General features: G+C 41.7%; 1 protein-coding gene across 1 annotated transcript in view; it reads left to right on the top strand.

Moving 5' to 3' along the window:
- The window catches only part of CDH4 (cadherin 4), a 414,578-nt gene that overhangs the window by 252,916 nt on the left and 147,327 nt on the right, over positions 1–14,335 (top strand). The window contains exon 4 of the mRNA XM_062505318.1: positions 9,901–10,077. Coding sequence (XP_062361302.1) covers positions 9,901–10,077 — 177 coding nt within the window. The remainder of the gene's footprint in view (positions 1–9,900; positions 10,078–14,335) is intronic.

Genomic DNA, 14,335 nt, shown 5'->3' with positions numbered 1-14,335 from the left:
CTGGAATAGTTTTTATTTCTGTATCTGATCAGTGAAGCAAGACCTGGATTTATCTCTCAGGGAGGGTACACACAGAGATTTCTGTTTCCTTCAGATAACTTGTGAGACATTGTTTGGGGGTTTATCAAATTAGATCAGTGGGAAAGATGAGAAAGAGGATGACTAATAAATTAGTGTCATTGTTACCAGTGAGACTGCTCATGATAATTGTGCCAGTCTAATGAAGATGCATCTGCTGAACTTGCCTGACCTCGTGCTTAAGTGAATTTGAACGTCTCACATGTAATCATTGCAAGAGGAGAGAGTGGTGTTTGTGAAAACACGTGAGCTTCCCTGGCCTGATTTTCAGGTGTGCTGAATCCCATTGCCTGGTGCTGAAGCCAACATAAGAAGTGACACACAGGTGCTCATTGCCTTGGAAAATCAGACCACCACGGGAAGCTCCCAGGTGCTGCTGCACTTGCTGCATTTAGTTCTTGAGCAGTCAGCAGCATACCAAGGGTCAGGCTCAAAGCCGTGCTCCAAAGACCATCTGTAAGTGAAATTCACTCCGGATCTGTCTTCCTTCAAACAAAAAGAAGTCCTAAGGATTGAACTGCCTACACAGAAATAAGTTGTTCCTGATAAAACAAACCCCTTGGACTGCTGCGTGCTCCTGCCTGTGATGTGTTCCTTGCCCTTGCCAGATCAAAGCTTTTGACCTCCCATTTCATGTTCTTTGTTGGTAACTGCTGAAGTCTGACTGCCACTTAAAAAAAAAAATGTAGTGGATATCCTAAAAATATCTTCATTGCTGTGATAATCTGATGAAAGCTGCTTGTAAACATGAGTTTGAGTACAGACAAAAATTGCTTCATACAGGCACGTCCATAAAAATAAATGGTTTTTTTTTTAGGGGCTCTGAATATCCAGGATCTTTCCTTCAGCCCAGCAAGCTGAGACAGATTGGTAGGTGCCAGATCAGTGTGAAAGGAGAGTTTTGGTTCCTCCTAGCCTCTGGAGGCTGGGTCCTGGAGTTTTGGATGAGGTAGTGACCCTCTGGCATGTCCAGCTGGAGGAGTGAGGAGAGGAGAGCCAGGAATGGGTGTCCAGCAGGGCAGGGTGGCCTGAGAGCCTCCAGTCCCAGCAAGCAGTGGGATCTCAAACACTGTCCCCACCCAGCAAAGCATTTAAACTCAGGCTTGAATTTCACCTTGCAAATGGAGATAAATTCAACGTGTCCTCAAATTTGAGCATTTCTTAGGTGCACTCTGGAATTGGAGGAAAAATTAAAAAAAAAAAAAAAAAAAAGAGCAGTCTTTTCTCAAGAGCCTCTTGAAATAACCAAAGGATAACTTGAAAGGGCAAATTCTCACGCTAGCACTGAAGAGAAGTACCAGGCTGAATTACTTTGCTTTGTGCTAAAGGAGCAGCAGCGTCTGTGATCTTTTAAATCTCTTGTGATCTTTTTACTTGCAAACATTATGAAATGGAGGAGTATTGTTACACTTAATTCATTATGATTATTTTAATTCATGTATCTTTTGAACCTCATGGCTTTAGAAAAATAAAATGAGATTACAATTTTTCACAGGCTTTTAGGGGCTAGACTTGCTCCTGCTTCTTTCTGTGATGAAGAGCACTTGTAGTAGTCTGAGTTTTAGAAGCAAAAGAAATGTGTTTTGGCATCACATTTTTTAGTAATTTGCTAGAAGTTTTGTTAGGTACGAAGAACTCAGATTGCTAGGCCAGATATTTTGTACATTTTCCTCAAGATTAGGTGCAGGATGAGAGAGGTAATTCCAAGCTGCAATAGAGGTTTTCACTGTATAGTATGTGAAAAGATCTACCACCTTTATTCCCAGCCTACAGGTAATGACTATGAGTATTTTGTGATTTAATAGCCCTGCTCTTGAGAAATACTTGTACTTCTGAAGCCATTGTGTATGGCTTCTCCCGATTATGAGAATGACATTAACTTGAAGATAGAAGTGTCTCTTGGTAAACACTAGAAGGTAGAGTACAACAGTAATTTAGATGTTTCTTAAACAATCCTACCTGAGAAGCAGAGATTAGATCTTACAAAGGGAGTGTGAAAAGGTCAAGTTGATGTGGTGAGCTTTGCAAGGAAACAACCTCATCAGAACTTTTCTTGTAGGGATAAGATGTTCAAGCCTTAAAATGAGGAGGAAAAGTACATCCAGAGCTGTGCTTTGGGGGTGATGTCATCTTCTCTCCATTACTAGCTCTTGCAATATTCAAAGCCTGACAATGACAGGAAGAGTATCACAGGTGCTGGAAACCTGTGGGAGCCATAAAAGATTCCACCAAAGGCAGACAGATTTCTAACATACCTGCTTTGGTCCGTGATTCTTGCAGAGGATGGAAGAGGAAAACCACTTGAAACCCTGAGCGAGTGCACTGGCCAGGAGGTGCCTCTAATCATCCGTGTGGTACCACAGAATAAGTCTGAGCACAGCTCTGCCTCTCCTTCCCAGCTGAAACTCCCATCCCTTAGAGATCCCGTGGGCATTTTGTGTCTGCTCAGTAACGAAGTGAGCCCCGCGCCCGTGGCGACTCTGCAGCACAAAAATCCTATTGAAGTGCTCTGGTGACTGGCTGGATTTCAGCTTAAATTGGTGACAGCTTACCCAGCAGAAGGTTGGATGAGTTCAGGTGATTTCTGTATTTCAGTTAAATTCCGCTGCAAAATCAGCACCTGCTGTCCCAGCCTGGTCAGCAGGCACCCAAAAACCCTGTTCTGGCCCTGGGGGCATTAGCTGCAGCCTGTGTCTGTGGGGCCCTCAACAGCCTTGGTAGGTTTTCCAGTCCAAGAAAACAACGTGTATTGGGGGTTTTTTAAATAAGAGCCTTCTGTAGTAACCACATGGGATATGCCCAGAGCTGGTGCATCTCTTTCCTCTGGAGTCCAGATTTAACTCAGCATTTAATTACAATAACCCACAAAGGGCCCTGCTGCACCTTTTGCAAAGAAAGGATCTTCTCCTGCCTGACTCACAAACCAGTGTGTCGTGTTCTCCCTATTTAAAAATTCCCTGGTTTTACCTGTTACTCTTCTTCAGCTTTTTTCTTGCTTTGCAGCCCTGCAAAACATTTTGACTCTTCGGTCACGCTGATCACATTTTACTAGTTCAATCAGGTAAAATTTTCCAAAGCCTGCAAAGCCAGCCAGATACCTAACAACCTCAAATTTGCATGCATGCCTCATTTTTCAGCTCTCAAGGAACAGGGCATGTAGAGCTTTGACACTGACTCCTCAGGAATGAGGGGTTTTGGCATGCCTGATGCATTTGTGTGTTACGTGTCTCCTTCTTCTCCTCTGAGGGCAGTAACTTGGTTAGCTTTTAGTCAAACTTTTTCTTCTCTGTCAGCTGATGTGTTCTAGAAGCTCATGCACTTGCCAAATCTGACAATTTTTCTTACTAATTGACTCTAATGCGAACTGCTCTATGCAGCCCCACTGCTAGCTGATAAAAAACAAAAAGTAATGAATTTTTGCTTAACTAGCTGATTTAATTAAAATGTTTTATACTGTACTTGTGTGGTTTCTATAAATGGAGAGGTAATTTTGTTTAATGAGTTCCTAACCAAACATAACATTCCTGACTGTACGTAGCCAGATTTGATAAAGGTCACAAACGCTGCAATTCCACTGTTTGCTTTTGGAAGTCGTGATGATCAAACAGCTTGCTTGGGTACTGGAAATATCCTGTCAAGATTGGTTCCCTCTATTCCTGTTTGTACCAGAAATTATTAGTATGGTTTTAGGAGCAGAGGGGTTTCTTCTCTCTATCTGAACACTGTTCATTATATTTAAAGTGGAAGTGTACTGCCAAAATCCCATCTCATTGTCAATTAGCAGCTTCTCTGCAAACACATTAATTTAATGCCCCTGCTGAAGAGCTGTGCATGTTGGAACATCTTGCTGCTAAAACAATAGTTTTCAGGCTCTTTGACACAAATCATTCATGAATGGCAATTTATGCCATGATGGTAATGGGATGTGACACAAAGCTATCTTTGATTAAATTTACCACAGCTTAGAACTATTAGTAAATAAAGCTAATACAGACAGTCATTGCAGAGTTCTAGAGGGTGGATAAGGAGAAAAACAGATTATGGATTCCTAACCTGTGCAGTTCCTAAATAATAGCTTCACATAGCACAGCTATAATAAATTAAAGTCTGAAATTAAAAGTCTGATCTTTTTAAAACTACTTTTTTTTTCCCTGTCTTCAACTTCAGTAAATTCAGCAATGACCTAAATATAAAAGGAATCAATTACCGTAAAATAAATAAATTTGCTGTTTGTTCTGCAACCCTTTCATTCTACTGTATAAGAACACAAAATAGAATATCCTTCTCTACTGAAAGATCAAAAACTGGAGAAATGGTGCATTTTGGGAAAAAAGGGTTCATTCGTCCTCCACCGCCATCCCTGATGTCAGCAAAATGTTGTTCCCTTAGAACAGAATTCATGCAAATGTTTATTTTGCAGCGCTCTCATGTTCCCTTTGTTAAAGAACTAAGCTATATTTTCATTGTCTTATTTTCTGTTTGGTAAATATAATTTTCTCCTGTCCTTTCTGCAGCTACCATGGAAACAAGCTTCAGATTAAATATTTTTAAATAGATTCTTTTTTTACCTTATAGAAAACTGTACCAGTTTTCAAAATGTATATTGATATAGGAGATGAAGGGAAATATGTTTGAGCAATGGACTAAAAGGTGTCTTTGTATCCCCTTGTATTGATAAAAATATATTAAAAAAGCATTGCCACAGTTGAACCTTATGAGTGACAATAGGAACAAAGCAACCCAAGTATTATTTCTTTTCTGAAAAATGTCTAGTGTGAAATGTTGAAAGATCCTATGAAAATAATAAGACTGGCATATAAATAAAACAGGTTAAATCATAAACAATTTTGATACCTGGGAAATAAAGGCCTTATTTCCTTTCCTCCAATTGCAAAGGTACTTTTTATTACAAGTGTAAGTATAATATATTTTAGTGTGCCAAATCCGGAGCATTTCATTTTTCGGGTTGAGCCCTATGAAATTATTAATCTCCAGCAAATGCACCCTAAGACTCACTTGTTATTTATATGCAGGGAGTGGTGGCTTATTTACCCAAACATTAGAGTGATCCAAAATGTTCAGCTAAGCAGGAACACAAAATACCATATTATATTATGTAAATGGGTTTGCGATACGCTCTGCTGGATAATAACTTCCAGATGTCTCCGTAGCCAGAGGCTGACGGATATCAGAGGCAGGTTGGCTGGGAGGGGAGACAAGCCAGCTGGCGAGACTGGCTACTGCTAAGTGTAGCGGAAGGTGGGAGCTGGTGTTTCTTCACACTCACTGGTTTTATTTGTGGGCTAGTGAAAAGTCAGCGGCTCGCAGCCGCCTTGTCACGAGCAGGATAGGGCTGGAGGGGCTGCTGGGATCCCACGTGCCTTGTTCTGTCAGGGGATTATTTTTTGGCCTCTTTTACCAGTAGAGGTTGGGTTTAGTCTGAGTCTCCCAGTAAATGAAAGGCTGACGAGCCACAGACCAGCACTGACAGGAGATTATGGACTCACTAAATGGCTTTTCCAACTCATCCTTTATTCCCAGTGCCAGGTGCAGACAAGGAATGTCCCTGAGCTCTCAACACTGTGGTGTAAGTGGAGGTTGTTGAAGCACCCTGCAACCTCAGAGTTAGGAGTAAGGTGTCCTGAAGCTGTTGGGTTTTGAAGTCTGACAGTCCCTTTGGGATTTAGCTCTGAGTCCTCTTCTGAATGCAGCAGGTTGTGGTTACCCTCCTTAAAGGCAATTCTGGACTGAAAAGAGGCTGGAAATTATTCCTGGGAGAGGCCATTGAAACTGCTGACATGGACTCCAAGACATCCCTACACCTTCTGTGAAGCAGCCTGGGAGAAGAAAGTTCTTTTCACAATCCTTACAGGCTGTGAAAAATCAGGTTTGTGATTGAGGCTGCACCTCCTCCAGCCTCACATTGCTTTCTGAAAGCTTGATGACTTCTTTCTGTTTTTAATTGATTAAACAACAAAAAAAAAAAAGTGGCAAGGGGAAGTGCAGGGCAGATTCTGCCACTCTGGGCTGCAGTTGATCCTCAGCTCTTCAGCTGCCTTATCAGACACAGGGAGGATGGCTCTTCCTCTGCCCTGCAGCTGCTCATAATAAATATTAGAGTTGCACATTCCAGAGAAAGAAGCATTTATCAGCATAAGATACAAGGGCTGTGTTACGATTTGCCAGTGCTGGCGTTGTCCATGCGTGTCACAGTTATGGGCCAGAAGCCCACTGGAATAGACATGGGATGACTCAGAGCCAAGTGTCAATCCCAGAATTTGGGCTTTAAGTAATACAGCCAGCACAGGACAGCTCAGCTTCATCAGCGAGCTCTGAGAGGTTCTGCCCCAATACAAATCCTAAGGCATCAGATCCTACTGAATCCAAACTCTTCTAAGAAGTTTACATCCCAGCATGGGCTCTTCTGTTGTTTTTCTTCATCTCGCACTTTGTAATTACTTTTTCCCTTTGATCTTGGAAGTTTTCATCTGTTTTGGCTCAGCTGTATTTCTCTAGCTTATCGGTGTCCTAAAGTGATAGACAGGCATAATTACTGGATTATCTGACTATTTTATATCCTCCTGTGATTATCTTTGTATTAGCAAAGACTGTGCTCACATGTTCCATGTTTAGAGTTTGATCCTGTTGTGACGAGTTGTAAATGTCACCGTGTAATTTTTGGAATGGAGAGTGGATTTCACTTTCCCCTGGGCATGTGTTTCATGGATTGCCCTCTCTAGTGCTGCACACCACCACCCTCATGTGTCACAAAAACAATGGCAGGGAAAACATCCCAAAGCAGCAGCACTAGAGGTGCTTGACTTGATTTTGTGAAAGATTATGGGCGGTTTGTGTTTTGGTGGCACTACAAAAGGTAGAGGAATATTTTTTATCTTTTGAAAATGTGTCTGATATTCCCTAAGGCACGTGGCCAGTGAGGCCATGAGAGAAGAAGCAGTTACCATCTCAGCAAAAAGTGTTATTCAGCAAAACCAGAATTGGAAACTATTTTAGAATTAATTGAATTTGGTGCCACATTCTGCTTTGGAGTTGCAATTTAGATTCTTGCAAACTCAAGAACACTGGAGAGTTTTGTGGGGCTCACAGTTCGACGATGCTGTTATTCCAGATATGTTCTGGGATGTTTCAGTCAGAGATCTGAATAGTTCTGGCATTTTTACTCACCAGACTTTGTTACTGCATTTGTCTCACAGCTTTTAAACAGCAGAAAACACGTACAACATATTTAAACAACACCAGAGAAATTAGGGTCATGAGAATGCATTGTCAACAAATGAAGATAAAAAAGAGCTGTTGTTTAAAAAAAGAAAAAAAATGTTTTTGCAAGATGCTTTTGAAATTCTACATATCAAATTCAGAGTCATGTTGATGATTTATTCTAATATAGGAAAACATCATCAAGAGTGACAAGCAAGCTAGTCACTGTCTAGTCACCTGCCAGCAAGTATTTCATACAGACTAAAAAGGCTGGTATTGCCTTGCTGAGCTGACACTAATTATTTCAGTATACAGAGCTTTGGGACTCGTGTTAATTCTCAAGTCTCTCTTTAGTTCAGACTCATTCCACTGTGTAAACTCAGCAGAGCACAAATTATTTGACCATCCTTTCATAATCTGTCCCCATGCTCACTTGCCAATTATATAAACTGATCCAAATACCTGCTCTCAAAGGATTCCCATTTGGGAATCACCAGCCAATGGAAAAAAACATAGGGGATATCCACTCTTCTGTGTCTTGTACTCCTATTTCATGTTGTCGAGAATTTCTGGGTGTCTTCTTTAAATAGCATTTTCACCATTGTTTCTGGCAATAAAATAATTTTTAAAAGAAACCTCTTTTGGATATAGCATTGCATCCCATGGGAAGGGGGAGGTCAGCAGTGCCTACCAGTATCCTGACTATCCCAAGAAAGTGTCCCACTGCCACGCCATGATTCTGTTTCTTTGTTTATGGCACACTTCAGTAAGCATTCTAAGAGCAACACCTAAATATTGAACATGGTGCTGTGGTTGAAGGTGTGTAAACAGCACTTAGATGAACACAACCCACATCAAGAATGTGAGACAGGACCTGGGGAACGTGACTGTGTGCATGACTGTAAAGACCATATTTGTCTGTTCTGTGAAAATTCAGCTCTGGAACAGGCTTGTTTTTAAGGTTTGCAGTAAAAATAGCTGCATTTTGGCACAAATGCTTCCAATCCTTGTAGCCAGCGGATGTCTGCCCTCCAGAGGCAACAGAGATCAGAGCCAGGACCAAGCTGTGAGAATGGGCTCCTTGCTGCTTCAGTGCCCAGCTTCTCTGTCTCCAGCCTTTCTGGAGAAGGTCCACACAGCTCTGGAGCCACATCTCAGTTTAACTTTCATATACTGTATAGGATTGAGGTGACTGCCTGTTTCTTTACCTCCCAGTCAGGAATTGAAATGTGCTAATAGATGGATTTACATCAAACTAGAAGGCCTGAAGCAATGATTCCCACTGAAATCAATGCCTACAGATAACTGCTTGGAGGGTGTTTGGGTTTTTATGTTTGGAGTAAGATAAAAAGTGAATGTGGCTTAAAATGGCAGGAGCCTCAGAAAATGCTTTGATAGCTTTTCCTGCATCGTTCTTGCGTATTCGGGCATTGGGTTTGGGGTGAGTGAGTTTTGATTTTTTTGAGAAAAATAGCTGAAAATTGTAACATTCAGAGAACAGTATTCCCACTGGATCTTACCTTAAATGAAAAGAATGTGATTTGCAGTCTTTGTGATTTATGAAAGTTTAAACATTTTCTGGTGGGAGTGCAGGTCACCATATGGTAACAAAAGGCCTTGCTAGTTATCCTTTCTGCAGACTTTCAGAAGTAATTGCTGGAATCCTAGAAGACCACAGAGTATTGAAGTATTGGGACTGCATAAGCTCTGAAGAGCCTTCCCAAATCTACATTTCATTGATTCATCATTCTATATAAGGCATACATTTTCTAATAGTGAGCCAGTCTCTCTAAGTCAAAACCATGATCCCACCATTTCCATTTTTATTCATAGCACTGTAACATTTCCAACACCAAAGTATTCCATGCAGAGACTCCATAGTTTAAAAAAAAATCACAAAGAAGGACTCAAAAGTCACACCAGATAATGAAAATTTACTGTGCCTGAGATGTATTACGCTTCCCAGGCAGTGTGGGGTGTGTATTTTGGGATTTGTGTTCAAAACCCAGATCTCATATAAAGATCATTTCTTATGAAGCACTAAGAATCTGAACTAATGCACATTTGCAGCCATGGGGCTGACTCTCCCTCTGGCTGGGGTTGGGATCATGTGGCAGAATACTTTTGCAGAACCACATACTGCAGGTTTTTGTAGCCCTGCTTATGCTTAATACCAGACTATAAAGCTGGTCCCACGACATGAACTTTAAAGGAATCCTCTCCCATTTTTTGTATTCTGATAGGTTGTACTTATGGGAAATTTGCAACCACTTCTTTGTTCCAGTGCTCTGCTGCATCTCCTTGCAGGTGTAATGAAGACATACATCTTGGGAGGCATCTTGACTTGGCATCTTGACAAGTACAGCTCCATGTATTTGTGAATGGTTTAGTTGATTAGGTGGTGTTAGTCATAGGTTGGACTTGATGATCTCCAAGGTCTTTTCCAACCTGTCTGATTCTCTGATTGTGTTTCTGTGAAAACAAAGCAGCAGCAGAGCTGCCAGTAAACACGTTGTGTCTTTGTTCCACTGACACCACTGTTGGGACAGCTCCTGAGAAGTGAGGAAGAAACTAACTGGCTATGGTTTCTTGTTTCCAAAACAGCCCAAAGGAAGGAAGGCAGTGCCTGGAGAGCTGGTGCAGCAGCAGAGTGACACCCTGCTGCCATGGCGGCAGCACCAGAGCAACAACGGGCTGCGGCGGCAGAAACGGGACTGGGTCATCCCACCCATCAACGTGCCAGAAAACTCCAGAGGGCCCTTCCCACAGCAGCTGGTCCGGGTGAGCTGAAGTACAGAATAGTGCTAAATAATAATGGTGATCTGGTAATGTCTCTGGTGAAGCAGATATGGGGGGCCTGGCTCAAAGTATGGGCTCTCTGCCCTCCCTTCCAGGGAAAGATGCCTTTTCCATGCTGTTCCAGAGCTCCTCACCCATTTCCCTCCCCATTTGACAGCAGCCTAATCTCCTCCTTCCAGCCAGTCCCTCCCAGACACTGGTACTGCTGCCAGGATGGCGCTTTGCCCACGCTCTTATCCAAAAAGCTGCTGCAGGTGTAAAAGCTGGGCTGGCACCCAGCAACGAGGGTGCTGCATCCCTTCCCTTCCCTTCCCTTCCCTTCCCTTCCCTTCCCTTCCCTTCCCTTCCCTTCCCTTCCCTTCCCTTCCCTTCCCTTCCCTTCCCTTCCCTTCCCTTCCCTTCCCTTCCCTTCCCTTCCCTTCCCTTCCCTTCCCTTCCCTTCCCTTCCCTTCCCTTCCCTTCCCTTCCCTTCCCTTCCCTTCCCTTCCCTTCCCTTCCCTTCCCTTCCCTTCCCTTCCCTTCCCTTCCCTTCCCTTCCCTTCCCTTCCCTTCCCTTCCCTTCCCTTCCCTTCCCTTCCCTTCCCTTCCCTTCCCTTCCCTTCCCTTCCCTTCCCTTCCCTTCCCTTCCCTTCCCTTCCCTTCCCTTCCCTTCCCTTCCCATCCCATCCCATCCCATCCCATCCCATCCCATCCCATCCCATCCCATCCCATCCCATCCCAGATGTGCAGTGCCTGGGGTAGGTTGCCTGCTTGCTGCCACTGCAGATGGATCCCGCAGCCTCCCCTGTGTTGCCTCTTTCTTTCTTCACAAGGATAATCTCTGAGATCAAGTTTACCCATGTGGTTTCCTGTGATGATTATGGGATGACAGGAAAAGAAGAGGACAGGGAACGAGTGTTTTTCAGAGACATTTGGTTGATTTATTGCTGATAAGTGTTAGCGAAATACAAATATGTGTTGCTATTCCTCTTGTGGGTGCTGGTTTCTGTTTTTTGGAGCAGACAGATGATTAGCTGTAAAAAAAAAAAAATAAATAAATAAAAAGAAGTAGAACTCCTTGGCAGACATTTGCAGCTCTTTCCTTGGAAGAAAATGGCAACAACTATAAAATTTCAGAAGTTATTTTGAGTAGCAGTGGTGTGTCATTGGCATCCCTTCTCAGGAAGTTCATTTAGGCCTTTTGAAGCAGTGCCTGGATTCACATGGGTTGCATTATTACCTGGTTTTGTGTCTGGGAGGAAGGGGCATGTTCCCAATTCAGACAGGGATTGGATAAGCTTGGATTGTTGGTGTCATTTCTCTGTGCAGTTATGGAGTAGAGTAAGGACTAAAAAGTACCAGATGGCAAATATTCTTTCATCTGTCCTGGAAAACCATGGAGGGAAGCCAGGGAGTCTTTGTGTGGTCAGCAGTGCAGGGTATGGAGTGCCCCATTAATGTGTTGTCCTACTAAGCTGAAGAAATGTCTGAAGAGGAGAACAACCTGATGTGTCAAAAATGTCTTTCTAAATTAATAATTTATATTAAATATTGAATTCCTGTGAAAAATAAAGAGTAGTACTTGCAAAATGAACTTGTGCTCTCTTCCATTCCCTACTGATTTCTTCTGAGTTTTGACTAGACAGCAAGAGGACAACTTGGCACCAGCTTACCATGGCAAATTTGTTGATTTATAAGGACTGAAATCTCTGTGGCACTTTTTACCCTACAGTCTGGAGATGAAACAGAAAGATTCGACTATGCAAAATTCTAATATTAATGGAAATGACAAATAATAAATTTTATACAGATACAGAAGAATTTATATTCGTCACTTAGACTGCTGGTAACCTTGGAAAGATAACCTGGCTTATGGAAATACACAACTCCCAGATTTTCAGCAATATATTCCATTGCAGTTTTTGAATAGAGATGCTAGAGGAAACACTGCAAATTAACTAAAAATGAGGTGGGAAATAAAAAAAAATCAAACTGGCTTGCAGAGGGCTGTTTTCCTCTTCACCTGATACACAGAAAGCATCATAATGACAGGGAAGATCATGGAGTGCAACTTGGTTAAGCGTGAGACCCCTGATGTTTCAGGCTTGGGTTGAGTTTCTGCTCCTCTGCAGCATCTGGCCCTTTTGCCAATGCCTGAATGTGAAGCTTGGGTGATTCCTATCAGGAGTTACAGCTCCCTCTGTTAGACTTTGCTCTTTAATTATCCAGAACAGGACAAATCAACATCTTCAAAGACCAGCACTATCTGATTATTTCCATCCACATAATCTTCAGATTGTCCCGGAGCATTTTGCTGTCTCCTAGATCTAGGTAAGAGTTTTGATCTGATTTCCCATGCTTTTGCTTGCTGGGCACTGAATATTTTTGTGTCCATCTGCTCACAAACTGGAACCTGAAGTACACATGTGAAGTTGCAGCTCAGATTTCATTTGTACAGAAGCAGATCTGTCACAGTTTTCTCTGCTATTTTATAAAAACCATTCAAACCTGCTGCTGGTTCTTGGACACTGAACTTTTTTTTGGTCCAGAAAGACCTGGCTGAGCTTGCATTTTGTAGGTATAACTAATAGAAACCAGTCCCTCCATCGTGCTAGCTTTGGTTCTGGCTTCCTCCAAGGAGGGGAGGGGAAGGCATGAAAAATCTCATCACTAAAAAACCAACAAGCCCTAGCAGAAGTACATTTTCATAGCACCACTTGCTGTTTGCGTTTTTATAGGTCAGACTAATTTGAAATGCATAGGCAAATCTTCCAGGTTCCCTCCTACTCCTGCTTCCCATTGTGAAGGTAAAAATTCCATTTTATGGAAGTTGATTAGTTACTTGTCAGTATTTTTAGCAAGGCTGTGCCTGAATGAAGTTTAAATCATAGCAGAGGTGAATGCAGCTTGATGGGAGCTACATACCTCGAAAGGCAGCCCTATCTGGTTCAGCTGGGATCAACTATAATTCTCTGCTCATTAAACCATTTCATTCTGATAAAATACGTTAAATGAAAAAGTTTTTAGAGGAAAAAAAAAAAGAAAAAAGGAACATTATCCCTGCCAAAAAAACCTTCTGTTAATTACAGGGTTTTTTCTTTCAGAGGAACATCCGTGTCTGTTCATATACATCAACCACACTAACTAGGAAATGTGTTTCAGAAAATAATAGTTGAAAAAATAATAATAGGAATTTCTAATCAATTATGTCTGCTGAAAAGATTTACTTACTCTCCGAAGAGTTTAAATGAACATCTGACATTTATAAGCTAAAAATAATTTATTAGTATAAAAAAATGTTTTGTAAATTCTGCTTTTGTCTTTAAGCTGAGAAAACAGTTATCAAAATTTATTGATATATGCTTATTTATTTTGGAAACATTTATGAAAATCTTGGTTTTAATTTCCTTCTGCTCCACTTCCACCTTTGTACTAGGAATAATATTGCACATGCTGTGAAATATTTCACTGTAGTGAGGCTAATTTCATTACTAATTGTCAGGTACTCTCATTATTATAACTGAAGTCCATAAAAATGCCTGTTAGAAATACAAAAACAATATGAAATCCCCCTCCTTCTCCAAGCAAATGACTCATGCAGGCACACTGATCAGCTAAGATAATATATTAAATAGTTGCACCCTTGCTGAGCTCTGTCTGTTTTCTCACTGACTCATCCTTTTTAGCTACACGCGTAGCTAATTCTTAATTATCTATTATCTAATTATCTATTAGCTTATCTTGTATTTCATCCTCTTTCAAACTTCAAAAAGAATCTCAGTTTTGGATCCACAAGCCAGTCTCCAGCTGCTTCTAATGGGAATCTTGACTCAGTTTTCAAGGCACATCTTGGTCCATCTCAACGGGCTACCTGAAAATAATTCATTTGAAAAAACAAGTATTGTGCAGAATTGGCCTTTGGTCATCTTTGACATGCTTAGATAATTGACTCCTCTGTCAACCACTGCAACTGTGTTCTCCTTTGTGAGGGCTCCAGACTTTCAGTTCATCTCCAGGACCTCTGCAGAGCTCTCAGATCCTCCCATCTTGCACTTCATAGACCCTAATTCTTCCAGCTTACCTTTATTTAACATGGAACTGAAAAATGTATTAATTTCCTGTTAGATCTCTTATGATAAACAACTTGTTCATTCTCATTGCACCAGCATGAAAATCCCCTGAGGATGACCAAGACAGGATCTTGGTGCTCTCACAAACTGCCTTGATTGCATGCTACAGGCACAGCATGGGCTCCCGTATC

The sequence above is a fragment of the Cinclus cinclus genome, chromosome 18 (genome assembly GCF_963662255.1).
Source record: "Cinclus cinclus chromosome 18, bCinCin1.1, whole genome shotgun sequence".
Lineage (NCBI taxonomy): Eukaryota > Metazoa > Chordata > Aves > Passeriformes > Cinclidae > Cinclus > Cinclus cinclus.
The sequence above is the reverse complement of the archived record's forward strand: the minus strand, read 5'-3'. Positions and strand labels throughout refer to the sequence as shown.